This window comes from Thunnus thynnus, chromosome 3 (assembly GCF_963924715.1).
Source record: "Thunnus thynnus chromosome 3, fThuThy2.1, whole genome shotgun sequence".
NCBI classification, from domain to species: domain Eukaryota; kingdom Metazoa; phylum Chordata; class Actinopteri; order Scombriformes; family Scombridae; genus Thunnus; species Thunnus thynnus.
The window spans coordinates 22107075-22132979 of record NC_089519.1 but is presented as its reverse complement, the minus strand read 5'-3'; the positions used below and the strand labels follow the sequence as shown (position 1 = coordinate 22132979).

Below are 25905 nucleotides of genomic sequence, written 5' to 3'. Positions count from 1 at the left end.
CTGAGGCTAAAAGAGGGGGCAGAGGCTGTCATCAGCATCTGCACTAAAACGATGACGGTTGTGTCAGAAACAACGGCTTTTGCTTAAAAATAAGGGAAAGTAAGAGCAGCAGCCATCATGGTACGTATCCTAGGATTTCATTTAATCTTTTAATGCTGGTGAAATAAGCTGTTTGTAGCGCGACGCAGTGTGTTTGACATTTCCTGCTTAGTACACCACTCTCTGGCTGTTATACGACAATCTCCCTGATAATATGTACTGTGCATATTAACAGGTGAACAAAAACTGCATGTGTATACATTTTAAGTATGTAATATGTTCTGAGCGTGTGTTATGTGATGTGAAACTAGCATGGATCGCCAAGCTTACCTCTATGTTTCAGGGAAAATTTGTCTGTTTTAATATTCATGTTCGTGTTTTTACCGTAAATTTGCAGTATGGTTTTGTGAATCACGCCCTGGAGCTCCTCGTTTTAAGGAATTACGGGCCGGAAGTATGGGAAGACATCAAGTGAGTTTGTGGATCATGTGTGTTTACTATTCAGGCCCTGTTGGTATCATAGGTTACACTGTGACCAACCAGAGCACAAACAAGGATACAAGGCAGGCCTACTGCTCAGCCTGCAGCACCTTTTCCGCTCTTACACATGGCCAGTATGTTAGCAGCAGGGATAGATGTTTGCTTTTAATGATTAACCATCCTCATCTGCAGGGTCACACTGAAACTCAATAGGCTGATCAAAAAAAAAATTACATATCACATTTTAAATTCTGTCCCACAGTAACTTCACTTTTTCTCTATCTCTCCAGTGAATGTAGGCTGAAATATTGACTGGAAGATATATATTTGATGTTAAGTTTTATTACTCCTGCATCAAAAAACTCACTTAAATATACTGTATGTATGCAAGTAAGATCAGCAAAATGTACTTAAAGTTAAGGCTGCAACTAATTATCATTTTAATTAATGATGAATCTGTCAGTTCTTCTCTCGATTAGTTGTTTAGGTCCATAAAATGTCAAAAAATGGTGAAAAATATCCATCACTTTTTCCCAAAGCCCAAGGTGACATCTTCCGATGTCTGGTTTTGTCCACAACCCAAAGATATTCAGTTTACTGTCATAGAAATCGAGAAAGAAACCAGAAAATATTCACATTTAAGAAGAAAAAATGTTTTTTTTTTTCTTAAAAGATGACTCAAAAGATGAATCAATTATCAAAATAGTTGGCCATTAATTTAGTAGTTTGCAACTAATCGATTAATTGACCAAAAGTTGCAGCTCTATATTAAAAAATCTCACTTAAATAAATGTATGTAAGTACAATCAGCAAAATGTACTTAAAATATCAGAAGTAAAAGTAGCCTAATCATTACTTTTATTATTTGATTATTATTACTAATGTATTGAAGGACCAGTGTGTAGGATTTAGTGACATCTAGCGGTGAGGTTACAGATTGCAACCAACTGAATACACCCCCCCTCCCCCAATTCAAGCATGTAGGAAAACCTATGGAGGCTGCGAAACTCTCAAAAAATGCGAAAGACCCTTTATAGAGCCAATGTTTGGTTTTTGGGTTCTGGGCTACTGTAGAAACATAAAAGGCTCCATGGAAGATGACCTGCTCCTTATGTATGTCCTTATGTAAAGGGCTCATTCTAAGGTAACAAAAACACAACAATTCTTATTTTCAGGTGATTATACACTAATTAAAACATACTTATGAATATTATATTCCATTTTTGCCAAATCTGTTCCGCTATATGCCACTAAATTCTACACACTGGACGTTTAATGTGTATGTAGCATTTTAATGTTATAGCTGGTCGAGGTGGAACTATTTTTTATGTCTTTATATATTGTTGGGTAACTTAATATGTAACAATGTGTTACACTGAGTAAGATGGGCAGATGTTTTGTATGTAAAAAAAAAAAATCTGCAATGTAACAAGTGTTAACTTGAGCCATTTGACTGCTGTTACATAAACGTAGTGGAGTAGAAGTACAAAGCAGCATAAAATGGTGCTCAAGTAAAGCACCTGAAGTACCTCAAAGTTGTGCTTAAGTCAACTATGTGAGTAAATTTACCTGGGCTGCAACTAACTTATTAACCTACTTATTTATTTTCAGTATTGATTAATCTGTCGGTTATTTTCACGATTAATCTATTTGTTGTTGGGGCTAAAAAATGTCAGAAAGCTGAAAAATGTCAATCACTGTTTCCCAAAGCCTCAAATGTCTTGTTTTATCCCGACCAACAGTCCACGATGCAAAGATGTTCAGTTTACTGTCATAAGACTAAAGAAACCAGAAAATGCTCACATTTATGAAGCTGGAATCAGAGTTTATCATTTGAAAAAATATGACTCAAAACAATTATCAAAGTAGTTGATGATTAATTTTCTGTCAATTGACTAATTGATTAATTGACTAATCATTGCAGCTCTAAAATTTACTTCATTATCTTTCTACAGTTGTAGGTTATATCTTAATGGCAATCTGCCAGCCAGTGGAGCCTACTGTATAGTTGCTGTCCAGTGAAAACCATACATGTCCATATTTGGTGATTTTGAATCTTTCAGATAAAGGGTAACGTGTGTCTTTATGTGTTGAGGAAATTCTTCTATTTCCTATTTAAGAACCACTTTGATTATCTGAAAAATGAATTATCATAAATATGAAAAAAGGGCAGTTTATCTGAGTTCATGAAAAGATTAGGTTTTGGAGACATGTGGTTTTCACAGGACAGTGATGCTATGTATTAGAGCTTCAACAATTAATCGATTACTCGATCAACAGAAAATTAATTGGCAGCTATTTTGATAATCTAATAATTCTTTTAATCTTTTTTTTTAAGCAAAAATACCAAACACTAGCGAGTTTCAGCCTCTCAGATGTGATGATTTAATGATTTTCTTTGTCATACAAGTGATTATCTTTTGGTTTTGGACTGTTAGTCAGACAAAATAAGATATATGGAGATGTCAGCTTTAACTCTGGGAAAATGGGCATTTTTCACTATTTTCTGACATTTTATAGACAAAGTGACTGATTAATTGAGAAAATTATCGTCAGATTAATCGATAATGAAAATAATCATTAGTTAAAGCCCTATTATGTATCATTAAACAATCCTTTTAAAGCAGATCAGCCTTATTCTTAGGTAACTTGAAAGATTTTTCTCTGTTACAACACATAAGATGAATGTAATTCCAATCATCCAGTATAATGTTAACATGCCATTTTTTCAGCATGTTGAAATATTTGGCTCAATCTTAGTTTATTTTTCATCTGTAGTCTTAACTGCCCTACTCCTGACCCGACCTAAAAGAAAAAGAAAAAAAAGAAAAGAAAGAAAAACAAAACCGAAGCAGCTGCCTTGTGTAAATGTTTTCTAAGTGGTCATTCTCCAGCCTTAAAAAAAACCCCCAAAAACCTTATTGTGCTCTGGTGCGTCTTATCTTCGCAAATGTAACTCATTGTTATTTAATGCACAATTTATCACGTTTGTTCTGTTTTTAGACTTTGATGAGTTGAGTCATTTTAAAATGAATTCTTATTTTCTTTGCAAAACCTTTCATGGCTTGGTATGTTTCTTCAGCTGCTACACGTTCTGTTAAAACGCTGATTGCTGATCAGCACTGTAAATCATTTTTTGTTTTCTCAGTTAAACAGTAGTAATCAGAACCTCATTAAGTTCAAATACGGTTTTGTAACAATTGGACTGTCAAATTTATAAATAGCAAAGTGCACTCTGAGCTTGGAGCTGTGCTTTTTTACCAAAGGACCTGCGTTACGTACATCTAAACCTGCGTCATTTAAACCCTTCACCAGTGCATGTTTGAAACCACACAAATCACTTCAAAGAAATGTGGAAGCCGTTTTTTTATATTACTGTAATAAAAATCAAGACAGCTCACAATGACTGGCCATGAATAAAACCCAGCAGTTGTTATTACATTGTTCATGTAAACAGAAGTCCCTCTGTGATTTAAGCAACAATAGAAAAGCAATTCCAAAAAGACAAAGCCACTGTATTGGTTGCCTGAACATGTTGTCCACAGTGGCTGTTTACTCGCTGCTGTGACATTTACAGTGGCTCATGAATAACAGCTTCACTTTGTTTTCAGGAGGGAGGCCCAGCTTGATATTGAGGGTCAGTTCCTCGTTAGAATCATATATGAAGACGGCAAAACGTATGATCTTGTCGCCGCTGCAAGTAAAGTTCTCAGTAAGTGTTTTTTTTTCTTTATTATTATTATTGGAAATAAGAAACATTATATGTGGTAAAATATATGATACAAATACAACTTAATAAAACAATTACAACTTGATATTGACAGTTCATTCTTGACCTATCCGGAGCTTTCAATCATATCACACAGTCCTTTTCAACAGATTTGCAGATGTTTAAAATGAAATATTTCTGAGCAGTTAAAGGATTTATTTGCTTAAAAGTCAGAATCTAATCATTACAATTGTTCCTTTCTGTATTTTAGAGATTAATGCAGGAGAGATCTTGCAGATGTTTGGGAAGATGTTTTTCGAATTTTGCCAAGAGTCCGGATATGACACCATCTTGCGAGTGCTGGGATCGAATGTTCGTGAATTCCTGCAGGTAAGCTCTCTCTTCTTTGCATGTAAGTGAGCTGGATGTTAATATTAACCAAAAACAACCTTAATGTGGACATATCATGCACATTTTGCAGGTCTTTATTTTCAATCTGGGGCTCTACTGGAATGATTTACAGTTAAAAAAAAAAAAATTATCTTATACAGGCCTTTCATGCAGCCTCTCAGTTCAGCCTCTGTCTGAAACAGGCTGTTTTAGCTCCTGTCTGTTTAAGGCCCCCCTCCAAATGAGCCCACTCTGCTTTGATTGGTTAGCTTCCAGTAGCTACATCACACTCAACTTCCAGCGGCCGCTGAGGCTATGTCAGCAAATCATGCAAAAAACTATAGTAGCAGGATTTCACCACTTTCCCCATTCTTTGCTCGAAATGTCAACTCTTCAAATACATTTGTACATGTTTGAGCTGAAGTCTGACCTGAAATATTAGAGTGGACAACGTGAACCATACAAACCAATGCACGACGAGCTGATGTCAGCTCATTAGCAAGATAGAATAGCATAGATATCAGACATCATAACAGAAAACCAGAAAAAGCACATGTCCCCTTTAAAATTGAAATGTTTAAAAGGCACACAGAGGTCAGTTTACTCATCACAAAGAGCACTAATACTCAGTCTGTGAAAACAGTTGTCTTCAGTAGCTCGGGAGGAGGTTTGTTAAGTCTGAGACATTAACCCTGGTGATGTCATCAGGTCATCTCAGCTTTGAGTTGGAGACTTGAAAGTTTTCACAGAAAGCCTCTGTTACAAACTGGGGTTAGGTTTAGGGAAAGTCAGGAAATCTCGGCCTCTGCTGCTTCAATCTTTAACATTCATCTTATAATCTGCCTCTCAAAAGTTCCATAATTATGGAAGTGCAATACTAAACATCTGGAGTACCTCTTTAATGTTTAATGTATAATGTACAGTGCCGTCATATAATTTATTACACCTCAGTAGGATTTAATTAGTTTGCTGTTAGTGGATGTTGCATATTTCATATTTACTCTCACTTTCAGAATTTGGATGCTCTCCATGACCACCTGGGTACCATTTATCCCGGGATGAGGGCTCCTTCGTTTCGCTGCACCGATGCAGAGAAGGGGAACAATCTGATTCTTCACTACTACTCAGAGAGAGAGGGCCTGCAAGACATTGTGATTGGCATCATTAAAACAGTCGCTCAGCAAATCCACGGAACAGAGATAGAGATGAAGGTCTGCTTTGCTGTTTTGTTCCCCTTTTTCTGCGCAGCTCTAAACGCTCAGTCTACTGCTGATGATGAATGAAGATGACTTCACGGTTTTCCAGTTCCTCTCAAATTTATGGCAACAACATTCAGTGAAGTGTTTAAATCCCTGTTATGCTTTGTGTCAGACTGTGTGTGTGTGTGTGTGTCAGGATATAATTGAAGAGGTTATAATTTGAAGAATAAACAACAGAGTTACAAAGTTACAAAATACCCAAATGGGATCAGTGCCGCGCCGTGACGACTGCAGTTCAGCAGTGAGTTTTTGGCTAATGTCTGTGACTCAGAGGATATTTTTAGATCTAAGTTATAGAGTCTCTAGCTTGGAGATGTCGGGAATCTTTCAGGGTGTTTTTTTTTTTTTCTGTCTTCCACAGTTTTATTTTAACTTCATCTAACTGTGGCTGATTTTAAATTGGCTGCACGTTTATTAGATAATACATCCTGAGAGTGGATCCATAATTGTATATACCGGCTCTTTTAATGACCACACTAATCACATTTTGACTCAACTTATATGAAGAATAGCTACATATCATAAACTGTCTGTCATTTGTATTTTTATTTATATGTTAATGTTCAGCCCACAGTTCACAGCCTGTAATCAATACCAATAACTGCAGCATGTTATTCTCCTATAAGACGTCCACTGTACTTTGGCTGGAGTTTGCTCTTCATTTCTTAAGCGAGCGACACACCCCCACCCCTCCCCCACCCCACAGACCTAATCATATTGTACAGACAGGATAATATTTTTCAGCAATTGTGTGTGTAATGAAAGAACAGAAAATGGCAGACACTCCAAATGTGACACCCAATTTCTGGAAATATTAGCCACGGTTGCTGTGGCAACAGGGTGCAGAGACAGCTGCCTGACGTCAGCATGCCTTATGCCCATAAACCCACTGAATAATGTCATTTTATACTCTCCTAATTCTAATAATAGACCTGACATTAATAATATTATTATTGCAATATTATTAATGACACTAATATTGCGACGATAAAATATCTTATTAAGGATGTCTTATTGTTGCAGCTTATGCCACAAAATAGGAATGTTTAACCTAATTTTGGTCAGTTTTGTAACAATATCATGAATACTCCATCAATTATTTAACTTCATCTAATACAGATGATCCAACCGAAAAGCGAGGAGTGCGACCACATCAAGTTCCTGATTGAGGAGAAGGACTCGGAGGAAGAGGCGTTCTACGAGGATCTGGACGGCTTTGAGGAGAACGGCACGCAGGAGACTCGGATCAGCCCGTACACGTTTTGCAAGGCCTTTCCGTTCCACCTCATGTTTGACAAAGACCTGATGCTGACACAGTGTGGGAATGCCATTTATAGAGTCCTGCCCCAGGTGTGGATACACATGCATTCATGCCCAAGTCTGTTTTATATGCAGCAAACACTGTTTCATGGGATTTGTAATTATATGCTGCATACATAGTTAATAAAGGAATAATTTCTAATGTTTTGTAACTAAATGCTGCATATTTTGGCCTCCACAGCTCCAGCCTGGCGCCTGCATCCTCCCTTCAGTTTTTTCTTTGGTCCGTCCTCACATTGACTTCAGTTTTCATGGTATCCTTTCCCACATCAACACTGTCTTCGTTCTGCGAAGCAAGGTAGATATTACATTTATTACATTTAATTTACGGCACTGTTGGCTAATCACATTACTACTTTTCTTATATTAGCAGAGATTTCCAGGAGGCAAAAAAGCACTAAAACAGAAGATGATGATATGATCAAAACATGTTTTGATTGTACATGACAGAATGTGTTTATAGTCATATATTAATATTGATGAGCTCACGTATATTTTTAGAAGCTGCATAATAATTTGACTGGATATTGGATTCATCAGCACAGTTGATGAGAATGAAAGTGTTCACAGTCATCTGCACAGTAATCTGTGTATGTAAAACAAGTCATTTATGCATTAAAGAGATTGAGATGTAACATTTTACAGTTTGTAGCAGAGAGTGCAAGAGGTCTGAAAAAAATAAAAACAGTAATTGTGCCATATAGTCAAAAAGTGCTTGGAGAATAAAGAAACTGATAAAAAACTGAGAATAAAGAAAGATGAAGCAAATAGTTAGAAATCAACTGGAAACTTTGGGACAGTAAATGCTTAAGTGTTAAAATAATAGCTGCAATGCCTTGAAAAAGCATTCAAGTACATCTGAGATGCTACGTAAGCCGTGCAACAAGAAAAAAAGTTGATTTAATCTTAATTTTTCCTTACACACATACACTCTGAACTAATTATTCCTGATGGCAGATGATGCATTCAAGACTTAAAGCAAAAAAACAACATACAGAATTAGGAATAAAGAGTGAGCTGAACTGGTGCCGATGCAGTTTTGAAGCAGATTTAGAGGAGAACATATAATGAAATATTCATAAATGTGATGTAATTCTTACAGGAGGGCCTGCTGAATGTGGAGACTGTAGAGAATGAGGATGAGCTCACGGGGGTGGAGATCAGCTGTTTGAGATTGAAAGGACAGATGATTTACTTGCCGGAGGCGGAGAACATCCTTTTTCTTTGCTCACCCAGGTAAACCTAAAGTCTGTGCCGTCTGTCCTGAGAGAAACACTGACTGGATATGTACACCAAAACCCAGAACTAGTGACTGACCTGAATGGGAACTCTCAAATTTCTGGTGAAGATAAAAGTCCCAAAATTCTGAATGTGTTAATTTACTTTGATAAATGAAATTGAGCAACAATTTCTATATTTATTTATATGGAAATTAAATATCTGATAATAATATACATATAGGCCACAATATACATAAACCATAATTTTAAGTACATTTTTGGACTTTTTATAATTTGCTACATTTGCTCAAAACACCTGAATAGTTTTTATAGTTGTTTTTGTTTACTGTTCCTTCAGTTCCACTATACTGATGGTATTTAGACATGTCACTCAGTGCAACCTTATTTATGTGTTTTTAAAGGGGCAGTACAGCTATTTAGGATTGCACTTTGATGAAGTTAGTATGTCTTAAGCTCCAAAAACATTGGATCCTGCAATTCCACTAATGCAACTCGATAACATGTTCTTCAAATTCAACCTGAGATAACACTGATGACATCATCTGTGTTATTTTTAAGACTTATAAAAAAGCTCCTCCGGAGCCAAAGAACACATTATACAACTGTTTTCACAGGCTGACTATTCCAGTGGTTCTCAAGCTTTTTCACGTCAAGGACCCCTAAACTGACACAAATTAGACCTCTGACCCCCATTTGAACATTTTGTCCCAGGGTCCCCATCTGATAAGATTTTTGCTTTTAGATGTATTACAGAAAGTGTATGAAACCCATAAAATACATTCTGTCATTGTGTTACTTATGGATGGAATTATAGTGAAAATAAATCATTCCCCTTTTGGCTGGGGTCTGAGGACCACTGGACTAGTAAAATGATCTTTATGTGTAAAATTGGTGGAGTGCCCCTTTAATGGAGGTCTGTGACTCCGAGAAATTGGCTATGTCAGACTTTGGCTACACAGATAATACTTGTAGGATGAATTCATTGTTGGTTTTGGTCTTTTAAACAGATTTTTCCTTCAACATCCTTCAACAGTATATTTATCTTCTATGCATGAAAACATCTTTTAAAGGAAAGAATATACCATATTCTGTCCATGTAAATATTGCAACTGCTGTTAATGACAGCAAGAAAATGATGAACTGTTGGAAACATTTTAACATGAAACTATTTCACTGTTTTGCTTTCAATTCAAATATGTTGATAATCACAGTCAAGCCAATACGATTATTCATTTTATGTTGTCATCACACAGTCATTTAATCAAGCAATTAACTAACTAGCAAGCTCAAATGTATTTTGCTTTCAGCTTTTTATAAACAAAACATTTGTAGTTACATGGACGGAGAGAAAAAAAAAACACAGAGAAGCAAAGGAACCTTCAAGCTGGTAATTACCTTCATTCTTCTGTTGTGACCTCCATTAGCCTCTGTGACCGTTGTGTAACCAATCATACATATCTAGTGAAATATCGGATGCAGGAAAGCAGGGCTCAAGAGATCTTGTCCTTTCAGATTGAAGGCACTTTGCAGAGGACAAGATCAGTATTTTCACAAAAGGTTACTGCCTAGCAGGAAATAACAGGGGCTGAAACAGAGAAGCATGTTCATTCACCTGACCAGAGAGGACTCACACAGACAACATGACCTCACCACACCAGAGGAACATTTATCTGGAGACAGTAGGCTCAACCTTGAAAGGAGGATGGTGATCTCACTACTGGTGGTTTATACTTTATGGTCTGTTTAATTTATTCTTCCTGACATGAGCAAGAACAAGTCTTCAGTTTTCCTCATACCCACAGACACAAATCACTGTACACACTGTAACACAGGCATTATCAAATACCTTTTGTTTCTTTTACAGTGTGATGAACCTGGATGATCTTACACGAAGGGGGCTGTACCTGAGCGACATCCCGCTACATGATGCCACACGTGACCTGGTGCTGCTGGGTGAGCAGTTTCGTGAGGAGTACAAGTTGACCCAAGAGCTGGAAATCTTGACAGATCGTCTGCAGCATACGCTCCGGGCCCTGGAGGACGAGAAGAAGAAGACTGACAGGTGGGACCCTTTTTCTTAGATTTTTTATTAATTGTTCATTCAGCCTTAAACCCATGTATGATCTGTACCTTCAACTTTTAGTTATTGAGGAGTTAACACTGCTTTATGACAATGACAGTAAAGTAGAGATATTAATCAATATCCTAAGAAATAATCCTAAAACTTACAAGATATTTATTTGACCCAACCTCAGCAATGTGAGTATTTTAAAGTCCCCCTCCAGTCAAAAATGTGTTCTGCTTATTGTCGCTGCACTTGGATGTTTGAGCTTCAATGTGCAGAACGATGAATGTTTGACACTAGAAGGCTGTTTTCACATTCATCTGTTGAAAGGGCAAAGTTTCTCTGAGCTCAATGAAAATCTCAGTTTAAGGGGCGGGACTACAAACATGATTTGTGACATCACAACTAGCTTGGAGGCTAATCGTGCTCTTGTATCAGCATTTAAACTTTTGAAATGAACAATATTTGCATTCTGCATTCTGAATTTTTTTAATGAGCGTGAAGGATTAAATGTAATTTCAAGGTTTTCAATGAGGTAATTGCACTTTTACACTTAAACACATATTAGATACTTTTTATTATTCCAAGCATAGTATTTTTATATATCTCACAACATGCCTGGAGGGGATCTTTAAATAACCTTCAAGTTAAACTTTTACATCACTCAAACTATGGCATTTATACAACTACTAATATGTCAAAGTGAGCTTTTTAGTGGTTTCAAAACTTTTTGGCTTGTGACTTCTTAAAACAAAGCAAAAGCAATTTTCAAACCCTCATCAAAGTGGAGCGATAAACAAGTAAAAAGATAAGATAAAAGAAATGTTACAGTGTTAATTACCAGAAATAAGTTTTTTTCTTTTTTCCTAATTTATTAATTATCTTGTAACCCCCTTAGATTTATCATGTGACCCCTTGGAGGCATCCCGACCCACAACCACTGCTTTTTATTCACATCCAAATTTAGCTGTATTTACAAGCTTTTCCCTCTAATAAGTTACTGTGAAAAACTCAATTAATTTGTATTACAGTTTTAATTATGTATAATTATATATCAGGGCCCTGTAATTGTCAGTATGTTCTCACTAAAAAATGTATCATAACATTGCTGACATTCTGCAAAATCAGTGGCAAAGATTGTTCATTATTTTAAGACTCTTCAAGTATTCCCTTTTAAGGACGGGCTCGAGACAAGGAACACCAAATATACAGCAGGACATAGACGCCAACAGTCCCATACAGTCATGTTGAGGTTACATGACAGTAGGACCACTGAGGGTCAGAATCTATCGTTATACCGCAGCTGATATTTGCCTAAGCTACTCTTCAGCCCCTGTTATGGTGAAAACACTCAGTTAGTCTTGACTGCGGCTTTCAGAAAAGGGCCTGTCATAGTAATTTGGCACAGCAGTGGGTGACAGCTGGAGAGGACCACGGAGGTGGAGCATGGTCTTTATTAAGGCTCTGCTGTAGCGGTCCTATCCTCTCATAGGAAAAGACTTTCACTCTGCTGTTGGATCCCTATATTATTATTCTCACCATTCTCCAGTCAGAGAGCGCCTCGGGCTCCCAGCATTGATTAGAATTCACAGCTCCTCTCTAAATATTTAAGAGAACGGCTGCTGCTCTGTCGTTGAGTTTTCAGATCCATACAACACCGTGTTTTCTGATAATGAAAAGATACATGAATTAACTTTATGCTGTTTCTGCTGCTGTTCAGGTGTGTATCTCACTGAGAGAAAAACACCCTTGTATGTGAATCATTAAAGATATACATATATTCTATATATGTCACCTGGGTAAATATACTCTATTTGTATGTATAGATTCTTGTGTGCTGGTCGCTATCTGTATGTATCGTGTCCTCAAATTATGATGCATCATGGAAGGTATTTTGCTTTTAACAGACAGCCATGATCTAACCAGTTACCATAGAAACACCACCCTCCCATCTGAGAGCAGCTTGCATAGAGAAATGGCCAAAAGGTGGTGGATGAGCAAATAAAACGCTCATCCACCGGATGGACTTCAGTCTGGCAGCCCCAGTCCAGTACAACATAACTACACACAACTAACTACACTTTTGCTCAAAATGTTCGTTCCTCTTGTTCCTTTCAGATTGCTCTATTCCGTTCTGCCGCCATCTGTCGCCAATGAGCTGCGCCACAAACGGCCCGTCCCAGCAAAACGCTACGACAACTTGACCATCCTCTTCAGTGGCATCGTCGGATTCAACGCCTTCTGCAGCAAGCACGCCTCTGCCGAGGGAGCCATCAAGATAGTCAACCTGCTCAATGATGTTTACACACGTTTTGACATCTTGACAGACTCTCGGAAGAACCCTTATGTATACAAGGTTGGAAGCAAGAATTTCACCATGACAGTATATCATGCATTTGTGTAAACAAATAAAAAAGGAGGGGATCCAAGCAGCAGTTTGATAACGATCAAAGTGTAAAAAAGACCACATTTGTATGATCTAAAATGAAGAATTTGAGTGCTTTTAACTACCAAGTTCTCTGCTGGTTGAATGCACCAGTGACTCTCTGGTGAATAATGTTATGCAATTATGCACATACAAGTCAGTTAGAGAGTATTTATATCAATTGAGTTTTTCACCATAAGAAGAGCAGCACTGAGTTCTAAACACAGTGTAGTTTTACAGAGGGACTGCACTATTTTATAGGCCTCATGCAGCAGATTTACACTCCAGGCTTTCAGACAAGAATGCACTTTAAGAAGTCAAACAGACCTCGGCACTTCCAGGGGATCGACTTCAGGCACTGGGTCACCAAAAGAAGTAATATTTACTCTATAAGCTGAATGGCTAGGTGGTCCCAGGGTTTTAGCAGGCCTCAAAGAGGCCCTGAATGCCTTAAAGCTGATGTAAGTGTTTAAGTGTTTATCTCGGGGTGTTTCAGTTTATTTCTGGCTGCACGGTGTATTTAAAAAAAAAGACTTTGTTGCACAGTGGGATCGCATGATTTTACATGAATCAAAAACAAAATGGGTTATGGTGTTGCTCATGTGATGCTTTTCTTTATACAGGTGGAAACAGTTGGTGATAAGTACATGACAGTGAGCGGCCTGCCAGAGCCGTGCACACACCACGCCAAGTCAATCTGCCACCTCGCTCTTGATATGATGGAGATTGCTGGACAAGTCAAAGTGGATGGTGAACCTGTACAGGTGTGATATGAATCTGTGGCCTTACAAAATATTTTCAGTTATTCATAGCAAAAAATAATAAAAATATTGTATGATAAATGATGTGCAACATCAAGCTGTAAAGCTAAATTCTTACATTTTTATTTGTAGATTAGATTGATTGTTCAAATCTGATCTTAACTGACTAACAAACCTAAAAGAGATTTTCTAGCATATTATGCTGCATCTAAAAAAGCCCGACCAATACTGAAGTTTGAGTTAAATACAGATAATGAAAATCTGTATATATTGGCTGATATTGATTTTTCACATAAATACATAACTTAAACAAACATTTTTGATAAGAATTTATTAAATTTAGTTATTAAAGAATTGTGACCAAGACATATATATTTAGAGAGACATTTGACAGTTGAAAAATAAACTTGTCAATGCTCTCTGTTGGAAAACTGTGTAATGTCAGTCATATGTTTGACATGTCTGCAATTTCCTCTTCATTACCAGCAGACATACATACAGCAGTACTAAGATATCTGCAATAAGCTAATATTGGCATTTTTATTGGTAGGGCTTAAATATATAATAGTTCAGTATTTTGTCATTGTAGAAATAACTGATAACTAACTTGAGGGAAAGTTGCTTCAGTATTCTGGATTCTGGATTGAGTGGAGCTTGCAGTACTGTTGTCTCCTCAACATAACCCTCAATGAAGAGAATTTGGTCCTAAGTGTGGTTAGTTGAGTTTCGAAAAGGGTGCTGACAGTGACACGGGTTCATTGGTCGATAGCAGGACGTCTGGCTTGTTCATAGATTCCAAAAGTGTTTGTAGGTGAGAAGACGGTGAAGGTTCTCATCCTCATTGCTGCACCAGCTACTGCTACCGGTTGGTCGGGGCACCTTCATAATCGGGGCTGATTAGCATGAACATCCCACGCTTTATGTTCTGTCAGTGAAGTTCATCGCTAGCAGGTGATAAAGCGCAGCTGGTGATATCATATATTAATGATGCCCAAAAATAAGAATAAAAAATGAGAAATAAAAAGGGTGGCTGAAAATTATGAATGTAAAATGAACTGAGGCAGCAAAAGTCTGCAACATCACAAAATTAACTACAAGTTTCAGTAATTATATGAATAATCTCAAAGAAAAAAAACACACAATGAAATCTTTTAGTATAGTGCACAATCTTTGTGCACTATACTATATGGAGGTCATGTCAGTCAAAGTTTTGTGTATATTATATGAGTTTTTTTTATCCCTGTTGCCTAGTTTCTGTTGGGTGATGCTGTTTGTGTGTGTTTGGCACATGCAGTCATGATTTTCAGACTGTTCCTCTTCACATATTTAATTATTTTGCTTTTTAGGGATGTGTCTGTTATTTTGGCACAGACGTTTTTTTATTTTTTAGCTAGCTTAGTTAGTTTTCTAATATTGTTTTGTAAATACACAAGTCAAAGTGTTGAGTCTCAGACCTCTGCTGCAGTTGAAAAATAGTGCTAACCTAATATAATCTGCTAATTGATTATATGATTGATTATATCTGTGCATATGGACATATTTCCACACTGAAGTCATATGCAGTGAAAAGTTGGATAAAAGACAGCAGACATTTGTTTGACTGACTGTTGGAGATTGTTATTGTATCAATGACTGTTGAGCCTTAACTTTGGAAAATCATGTCTGGTTAACAAAAGGCTGTTTATTTTGGGACATGGCATGGGCTGAAGAGGAGTCCGGTTTAGTAGCAGAAACAGACTCAAATCATCTCACGATCCTGCAGCTAAAAATAGATTCTCATTTGTCCCAGACACTCACAGCGTGTTCATGCCCTGAAGACAACAAGCGCTGAAGAGCCTGCAAGATCAAGTCTAAATATTAGTCTGTAGATTGCTCAGGACTCCTTTTGGAATTGTTACTTTATTGCAAACCTAAAAAAAACATATATATCTAATTTTGTGCATGATGTGATTTCTGGCAAACTTAACTTTATATCCACCCACCATAAGTTACACCTTTCCAGTCGATAGCTGTAAGATTTTGTGCCAACACACTAAGAAAAGCATTCAGCTGGATAGCTGCTTGCAATTTTTTATCCCTCTCTCTGTAGAGCACAAATCATCACCCAGTCCTTGATTTAACATGTAAACAAGATTTTCTTTTCAGACTCAAACTTATTGCCAACATAATTTTGTAATGGATAAATCATAGAGGCTGTCCAGGTATCATCATTTGCTGCTTTCAGTAATTCATTTACAGCAGATGTGTGTGTTTGAAAAATGATCAGAGTTATGGAGATCTGTTTGATAATAAATATTCAAACTTGGTTTGCCAGTAATGAGCAAGAAGTGGGAAAATATTGATTATATTTATTTGCAGTTGAGTTAAGTGATAAGCAGAGTGGAATCACAGTGGATTGTGTAAGGGGTGTCCTTTTTTGTCCTCCTTTCTTTCCAGATTACTATTGGGATCCACACAGGAGAGGTGGTGACTGGGGTGATTGGCCAGAGGATGCCCAGATACTGCCTCTTTGGAAATACAGTCAACCTCACAAGTCGTACAGAAACTACTGGTGAAAAGGGGAAAATAAATGTCTCAGAGTATACTTACCGGTAAGAACAAGTGCCTCCTTATTTGATTTCTTTGCTATACTTGATTCTTTTGAAGTTATGTTTGGATTTTTATCACTGGCAGTAAAGAAACAAGGCGGGTTTGAGAGGAGCTTTGCAACTTGGTTAAACGGTATTAAAAAGGATTTGTAAGATGATAAGAAAATACCAGAAATAGACATGAAGGACGAGTTGGAATCCATTTATAGCATAAACCAGGAGGTCTATACAAGGACAGAAAGATATACTTATTTATGGTTCTTTCTTACCAAAGATGTAGTGAAAATAAGATAAAAGATTATACAAGCCAAGTGATTTGTGTTGACGTTGTGTTCCAGGTGTTTGCAGTCAGCTGAGAACGCCGACCCTCAGTTTCATCTGGAGTATCGAGGCCCCGTCACCATGAAAGGAAAGAAGGAACCGATGAAGGTGTGGTTTCTGTCCAGGAAGCCCACTGACACAGTCAACCTCAGTTAAAGCTTAACTATCCCGATTCAACTCTAAAACACCACAAGTGTCATCTAGCGGAAGTTCAGTATTTTGACACAGGGATGAGGAGGATCAAGTGGAATAAAAAAAGTGATTATCTATCCACAAACATGCAGATATTTTTAATATGATGAACCACATGAACTCGATTCAAAGTGTATCTGAATCTGTTGTATTAATCTTTGTTTCTGGCCTCACTATATATTTTTTTAGCACACACACAAAGTGCAGTATTTCATGAATAGTTGAGGTTAGTGATATACTGTAAGGTACACTTAAATTTGATACATTTTTTGACAAATTATTCTCACGTAGTTATTTTATATAACATCACTGAACAGATTTAGATGATTAGAACATTTTCCGTTTAACTTCAGTGTTTTTAGTTGCTATTTTTGTCGTATATACTGTGTACCTGCCAAAAATGCTGAGAATTGATAGTCTTCACTCTGTGTGCCAAAAAATACTAATGTAGGTTTAGATAAATGAGATATGTTTTAATAATTGTCATTTTCACTTTTAGTGAGTAACGATAAAATTAAATCAAACAGATTTGGGTAAAATCCCTACTGTCTTTATATCATGTTTCTGTCCAAATCATTACTGTCACTATTTTTGTGGGACCCATTTTTGTTCATTGGATATGAGAGTTAAGAGGTTTTACACTGAATATGTTACACTGGCATCAAGGTGACATCATAAAATATTGAATTCAGCTGCACCAGAGCGAACGCAGCTCTGCCGGCTCCCTCCAGTGATTGTGCGGATTGTATTAGTCCTACAGATCCCTTTAGAAAAATGAATTTAAATATTATACCTATGTGTATTTATATAGATCACCGTGTTCATCAGCTCTTTGGCACGAAAGTTACTGTGCTAACTAGTTTGATCTATTTCAATTCAAAGATGTATTTGATGTTCAGTTATTTTTTAAAAAGTCACAAGTGATGTAGTGTTTGAGCCATAAGCAAATCTCTTTCATCACATATGTCACTGAAATATTAAAGCAGTCCCACTATAGAGCACTATACATGACTTTATTTAATATACACACCGCACCTCTCTACTTATTATCCATGAAAATAACATTGAATACTGTTTTGAATTCTACTGTTAAATGCTGAGATATTCTTAAAAAATGACATATTTATTGTTATTTGGTATTTATTTTGTGATAAGACCTCTATATTATAAAATGTAGCTATGACCTTTAGAAAACAGAATATACAGTGAAAAATAAATTTTATTATGGATGAAACTAATGTATGTGCCTCCATCATGTTTATAACTAAACTAAAACATGTATTGTATGCGTTGGATTCATTTCTCATGAGTATACTGTATGTATTGTCCTTTTTTTTCACCATGTTTTTCCATATTCACTATTGTTACACCTCAGATAACAACCTAGCAATCAATCCAGATCCATGCAGACATAAACAGGTGCCTCTTGTCCCGTAGGAGTGCATTTCTGTGCTTGTAAGACATGATTGTTTTTATTTGAATAATGTTTCTGTTTTGGAGGTCAACTAATAAAAAGTCTTGAGAAGTGTTGGATGCCTGGTATTTACTTTGCACAGCGTAACCTTTGCTTTCAGCCTGTGTATTGTAGCTCTGGACAAGACTTTGCAGATGAACAGAAACAAGGACAGTGTGCTCTTTACTGACTCCAAACTGTAGTTTGTTTTGCGAAGGGCTCTCTCTAGTGGCTAGTAAGAGGACTACAATGTCTAAATCAGGAAGTTGAGAACATGTCACTTAATGATTTAACTGTGCCCTGCTGTCTGTTGTTAGGGCATGAAACTCTTTTCCCATGATGCAAGACAGTATTTCTCATCAAAGTAACATTTTGTCATATTTACATGCATGTGAGCTACAGAAGTTGCTTGAGTTACATAGTCCATTACAGTGATCTGTCTACTTGAATTCCTCTTGTCAAAGTTATGTTATAGTTGCACTGCAGTAAAAACAATCTGGAAAGTCTGCACTGTTTTACCATAGAACGATAACATAACTGTGACAGAATACCTGTCTCATGCAAGAGTTGATAAAAGAGTTGATTTTAAGCCAAAGCTGCTCTTGAAAAAAACCCTAAAGAAAGAACTCAGAGCAAAATCTCTACAAAAAGAAGCTCTGAAGGATCGAAAAGCAAAGGATGCTCTTGTATGTGGATGCTGACTCCCAGCAGACAAAAGGAGCAGAGAAACTGGGTCTTCTTACTCTTGAAAACCAACAACTGGCTTCTGAGAACACAAGACTACAAAGTAATCTTGAGGCCGCTCTAAATGAGAGGCAGGTTGCTCTAAAATGGCTAGAGGAGGCCAGAGAAGCTTGCAGTGGACATGAGGAGGCCATTAGGGAGGAAAAGGTCTGGTTCCAGAGAGCATATAGAAAGCTACAGATGCTAGATAAAGAGCTCTCTGAGAAGATTGTGGATTTAGAAGAGAGCCTAACCACTGACAAATGAGATCTTTCCTTAAAAATGAGGACAAGCGCCTCAACCAGATGGTTTTACAAAGGGAGGCTGAAGTCAATCTTCCTCAGTAACCAACTAAGAGAAGCATCTGCATCCTCAGAGCGCCTGATGTACGACATCCAGACACTGGGATGGAGAATGCAGACACCATGGAGACACAATATGACAGATTAATATCTAATCACAGCTCTTTCTCTGACTGCCATGATGAACTGATGTTAAATAAAAATGACAACATCTCTGAGAATCAAGCTGCCATTGCTGGGCTCCAGAACACGGTAGATGAACTCAAAGTGCATCAGTCAGACAGAAAGACAAGACAGGCAGAACTTAAAGACGCTCTGACAGAGGAGAAGACAAGAAACTCCGAGCTGCAGCAGAGGGCTGAAACTGTCCTTTTTTTTGGCTCAAACTGCCAACGGTCTCGAAAAGGAAAAGACCACATGTGAGAAGCATTGTGTTCAGCTCAAGGAAATTTTGACCAAGCGGATAGAGGCACCAGAAACTGGCTGTGGTTCAAGATGGCTACTCCAGGCTCCAGGAACAACAGCTGGTAGAAGCAACATTTCAGTTCAGTTTTTCTGCTGGTTTAGCTCGAGCTCACTGACACTGAGCTTGAGCTAAACCAGCAGAAAATCATGCTAGATGAGAGCAGAAAGGCTTTACAAGAACTGTAAAAGGATTACACAGATGTAGAAAGGAGGCACAGTGACATTAATTCTGATGATTGTGAGCTCATAAACAGTCACAATGCCCTCCAAGTTAGATATGAGAGGCTCAGCTACAGCTCAAGGTGTTTATTGTTTGTGTATGATGTATGTATCATACTTTGTAAACACTGTAATTATGCTTACAGTGTATTATCATGAATAAATACTGTATGAATACTTCCTGACTACTTTGTGGACACAGGAGTACCATAGTTTTTTAGGCACATTTTCACGACTGGAAGAAGTATTCAGCTAATTTACTGAAGTGAAAGTAGAAAAACCACACTGTGAAAAGAGTCCTGCATTTAAAATTCAACTTCAGTAAAAGTACAGAAGTATTTGAAATAATGTGTACTCGAAGTATCTAAAAATCTAAAGTCCATATAAAGTGAAAGTACTCATTGGACAGAGTGGTCCCTTGTGAAGTAAAGGTTTAGACCAGTGGTAGGCAAATGGAGGGTCATGGGCCAAATCTGGCCCTCCAACGAAAATATTTGGCCCCCCAACGAAAGCAGTTTTTTTCCAATCATCAATCAAACAAGGCTCATGTAAATTCCAATAAATACAAACTTGTAATATCTTAAACTTAGGAGATGTATGATGTAATTAAACAAACAAAATATATTAAAACATTTTTTGGTGGTTTCACCACACCTGTGCAATGTTGGCCCCCAATAAGCAGTTCTGAGAAAAACTGTATACATTAGTTTCAAATGTCTCATATGACAGTTCTGTATATACTGTACATTAAATGATGTCCTATAACTACAACTAATGACCTGCCGCACTGCCCACCCAGGCCCGAATTTGAGCCTTAAATCAGCCTGTATTTAATCCTTTTGGAAAGAGTCCCACTGTGGTAGGTGCCCGATGCAGGCCAGTGATGAAATTATCAAGTGAGCTCGTGACAAACTGTAGCCTACATGATTAAGATCTGTGGAAGTTAATGTTTAATGCAATAAATTATATCCCACAAAGTTTGATGCAAGTTGTATTATCAGTTGTAGCAGTATATTCAAAAGATAAGATCATGAATTAAAGGACAGGTATGAAGTTGTAATGACTTAAACTCTTCTTAAAGTAAACGCTGTTAAGAAAACAAATTAAGAGATGAGCAAATAAAAAGTTAATAGATATTTAAGGTAATACTGATACATCAGAATACCTGCCATTAACTATAACTAATGACCTGCTGCACCGCCTACCCAGGCCTGAATTTGAGCCATAAAATCAGCCCGTATTTAATCCTGTTGGAAAAGCCAGTGGCACACTGTGGTAGGTGCCTGATGCAGGCCAGAAACTCACCCCCAACCTCTCCCAGAGCCAGCCAAAATAAGACGTTTTGGCGCCAAAATCAAGAGGAATGATGCAGCTTTAGCTTTAAGTCTTTTTACATTTGGAGCATTTTACCATTTTTAAGCCTCTTTTGACCCCTAGTTATGGTTTTACAGACATACATTTCCTCTGTGGTTGAGTCTTTGCTGCTGTTATCAACTGCTGCTGGAAACTGTTCCAAGGAAACAAGCTCAGATGAACCCAAGCTAACAAGCCTCTTAGCATCAAATGGCTAATGAAGTTAAGGGGCCAATATACTCCGTCAGAACTGTCCATCAGCTGGTTGAATAGCTTTGGAAACTCCCACCCCCTCACACCTTTCTGACATTGGATTAGGTGTACATTTCTGTAACCTTCTGATACTGACGATTCAACATCAGATGTCAGCTATGTGGAGGTGAGAAAGCAGCCAGGGTTTGAGCTTCTCTTATCTAGCTCTCTTTTTTCATTCTTTACACAACTTTTCTGTCACTTTTCATGTGAACAACCGAGTGCAACACTATGAATAGACTGTCTGAAAGTATGCACCACAATGCCCATATTTAAACAATATCATGTATCATTACACTCTGTCTTCGAATGTAGCTGTTGAGAACAACTATAAGCAGCACATAGTTCGAGGTAGTTCTGATTGAGTAGAAACTGATACTTAGTGAGTGGTTGGTGAAGAACTTTGAACATCTAGTAGCAAATGTTTTTGTCAGGAGTTGGTGAGAACAAACTAGATAAAATGAGAGCTAATATTGGAGGTGGACAGGAAAAACTGCTCAAAGGGAATGCTATTTTTGCTCCAAGTTGGCTGCATGTGCTACCAACTTAGCATCAAATACAGTAGTTAAGGTGGCCAGAAAACAAACTACAAATGAATGCTATTGTTGCTTTGTTGGCTGGTTGAGTAAGTACAAAATTGTTTGCTAAATATGAGCCAGAATAACTTTTTAACAGGCTATTTAATGGCAGGTATTCTGACGTATCAGTATTACCTTAAATATCTGTTAACTTTTTACTCTCTCATCTCTTCATTTGTTTTCTTAACAACGTTTACTTTAAGTCATTGCAGCTTCATACCTGTCCTTTAATTCGTGATCTTATCTTTTGAATATACTGCTACAACTGATAATACAACTTGCATCAAACCTTGTGGGATATAATTTATTGCATTAAACATTAACCTCCACAGATCCTAATCATGTAGGCTACAGTTTGTCACAAGCTCACTTGATAATTTCATCACTGCGGTGACATTAGAAAGTTCTTTTGTGTGATAAGAGGAAGATAAGATCAGGCAAAGGTCTCTCATGCCACATAGTGAGGTGAGGAGAAACTGATAAAAAAGAAGATATGTTGTGAACGTTTTGCTCCATCCTTTGTCAAACTTGACGGGGATATTTAAGAGATGCAGTACTTTGAATAGAAAGTCTAGATGTAATTTGTTTTTATTTGAATTTTTGTTGCTTTCCTTTCCTGCCTGCTAAAGAGAAATACTTTGACATTGACATTTTCAGATAGTTGAGTTAGTTTGTCATAAGTAAATTATGTCTTATATCATTCTTTGTTTGTTTTTTTTCTGTATCCCAAATCGACCTTAAGTGGAGATACATTTTTTTTTCTCCAACAACCAAACTCAAAAGCACAGATTCCCTACAAAAAACATTTTCTCGCTCACATCCAATCATTTTTTAATGCTTTGAGTTTGCAGAGAGAGACTATAAAAGACGAATCATAATCATAATCATCTTATCTTAATGACATGACACACATTGACTAGCAAATAATTACTATGTACACAAGCATTTGTTTGATATTAACTTCAAATATCAAAGGTCTCATTTATCAACAATGGACAGATGCAGGTCAAAGGTATCTTTGGAAATGCAAAATCACCCACTCTGATCACAACTGTGTTTGAACAATGCAGTTACATTCAGTACAGCAGTATCCAGGCTGAGAGATAAGAGGTTGAGCAAAATTACCCCAGAGACGTCAAGTAGTGCAGAAACTGTACATCCCATATGCTACTTATGCAACAGGCCCGTGCAGAGTAACTTTTTTGTCCCAGGCTGACATACAGGCACAAAGAAATTACTCTGTGTTTCTTGCATTGAAAATACATATTAGTCTTATTTTCTGTAACAAATGCTGCATGCTCAGTTAGCAGAGTCCTGCACTGAATACTGTTGATGTGGTTAAACAAGGACCAATGCCCTTTGTAAACACAGGTAGAGGTTAAACCAGGATACCAACCATTATATTACTCAGAAAGTATACAGCATTATGTGGCATGTTTTATTAGATATGCCATGGCATCTATCCAGAACCATTGGCATTGCCCAATCAACTGCAGCTGTGGATATTTCCTTGAGAAAATATGAACTTTAAACAGCCACATCAGCATTCAGACAGATGACGAGATAGGAGGGTGGACGATTTAAAAGGAGCGGCACAGGCTTTGAGAAAGACACTCCTTGCTGCAGAGTTGACCAGTCCTCCTTCACAGCCATCATGACTTTCAACGGCTCCTGGAAAATTGAGCGCAATGACAACTATGACAAGTTCATGGAACAAATGGGTAAGTAATCAAACTATAGAATCCTGATAAAGAAGTTCTTGCATTCAATGCAATTTTAGAAAAATCACCATACCTTGTTTACACTTTGTGTAATATGATGACCATAATACAATCAATACTTGATAAGGCAAATGATAAAGAGCTGATAAGGTGCAGCAGTTCATGTTTGTAACATTTTATGAGGGTAATTTGTTTTTAATTCAAAATGTAATTTATGCAGCAAATGTTTTATTTGATCAAATGTATGAACATGTTTTTAATTTGTGCACTCATCAGATAAGTTAATACCCTTTAAGTCTTTTAAAGACTTTTAAATAGAAAACAGAACCAAATACTAGAGATAAGGCTTCAACTGAAAACACTTGGTGGCATGGAGAATCAGAATCTGTTTATAAGCCAAGTATGCAAGTAGACAAAGAATGTATGCCGATGACCTACAGCACAGTTGCGATTTAACTTTTGTACCTACTTATCCCCTATGAATACACAAACAAAGGAACTACCTTTGTACCACATGTGCATGAAAAGTGATTAAATCCTGAGAAACTTCCTCTGATTGTTACGAGTCTGTTAAACATATTTTGGCTTGTCTGTTGATAGGCATTAACATGGTGAAGAGGAAGCTGGCTGCTCACGACAATCTCAAGATAACCATCGAACAAACTGGAGACAAGTTTCATGTCAAGGAGAGCAGCAATTTCCGGAACCTGGAAATAGACTTCACCCTGGGGGTCACCTTTGACTACAGCCTTGCAGATGGAACAGAAGTATCAGTAAGCCAAACTGAGATCCTAAAAACTGACCTTTAGAAGACAAGACTCAAGTTTGTCTAAATTTGAGTCATTATTTTAACCTCTAAATACTTAAAATGAACCTTTGAGCTCCAAGAAAGAGTTCCTTTGATAGTTGAGAAAAAACTCAAATGAAAGCAGGGCTTGTATTGTGTGCCCAGTTGATTTCTACTCACTAGCACAGTCACAGCCATAAAACTGTCAATCAGCCCAACCTGCCTTTGCATTTCTGTGTTTGCAGAACTTTTTCCACCTATGTCATGAGTAGTTTCATGTTTCACCCCACAGGGCTCATGGACTATGGAGGGAGACATGTTAAAGGGTGCTTTCACCAGAAAGGACAATGGAAAGCAACTGACAACAACCAGAATCGTCCAGGGAGACGAACTTGTGCAGGTAGGGTGAATTTACAGTATATAAGGGCACCAAAAATCCCCATTTTATCTGAAAAAGAAATCTGAGATGAGGAATAGTTAGATGATGATTGTTAAATATTGTGTATTTGATGCTCCTGCTGTCACTCTTCATCTCAGATAATATACTTTATATATACTTTATATACTTTATATATATATATATATACCTGTCACAATGTGATTTACATAGAATGGTCTATGTTAAAGTAACTAAGAAATCAAAACTTCTCAAATATTCAACATTACATGACTATGAAGTAATATAATAAGTGTATCTTACATCTTCTTTCTCCGACAGAGCTACAACTACGAAGGTGTGGATGCAAAGAGGATTTTCAAGAGGGCTTAGAATAAACTGATCCACAACTCCTCAACGTGAGATGTTTGACTTCAGGATTACAAACAGTATTGTGTTGAATTATCCATTTGCTTATATCTGCTTATTCAAATGTAACCCGTAAAATGTGCACTACTTATAATATACAGTACATAAAACAGTTTTGAATTGCACCTGACTTTTACAATGGCGGTAATAAAGTTATAACTGTCTGTTTTTTGTGTTTTCTATTTGTTCAATTTACAGTGAGAATCTGTGGAGATTAGTGCGAATTTAAAGGAGTTACACAGTAAAGCGACTCATTTTAGAGTGATACAATAATTCAACTTTATTCAACAATGAATAAAAATAAATATATATTATCTACAAAAATATAAAGTGTAGACAGATTTTACATGTTTCTTTAGATTGATCTGTACTTACACAAGTCATGAAGCATTCACTGAAGCACCAACAACTCAATTCAGCAGTAATGTCAGGCCAAATCCTAACCATCGACAGGATT

General features: G+C 37.1%; 2 protein-coding genes across 2 annotated transcripts; both read left to right on the top strand.

Annotated features, from left to right (window-relative positions):
* On the top strand, window positions 1-18320 carry gucy1b1 (guanylate cyclase 1 soluble subunit beta 1). Its single transcript, XM_067584760.1, has 13 exons — window positions 1-120; window positions 437-510; window positions 4131-4231; window positions 4500-4618; window positions 5632-5829; window positions 6997-7227; window positions 7379-7495; window positions 8300-8433; window positions 10303-10500; window positions 12622-12859; window positions 13552-13692; window positions 16126-16280; window positions 16616-18320. The coding sequence occupies exons 1-13, from the start codon at window positions 118-120 to the stop codon at window positions 16752-16754; spliced, it is 1848 nt and encodes a 615-aa protein (XP_067440861.1). The 5' UTR covers window positions 1-117; the 3' UTR covers window positions 16755-18320.
* A 5378-nt stretch (window positions 18321-23698) lies between these two features.
* On the top strand, window positions 23699-25612 carry fabp2 (fatty acid binding protein 2, intestinal). Its single transcript, XM_067584758.1, has 4 exons — window positions 23699-23856; window positions 24457-24629; window positions 24936-25043; window positions 25362-25612. The coding sequence occupies exons 1-4, from the start codon at window positions 23790-23792 to the stop codon at window positions 25410-25412; spliced, it is 399 nt and encodes a 132-aa protein (XP_067440859.1). The 5' UTR covers window positions 23699-23789; the 3' UTR covers window positions 25413-25612.
* Window positions 25613-25905: the final 293 nt, after the last annotated feature.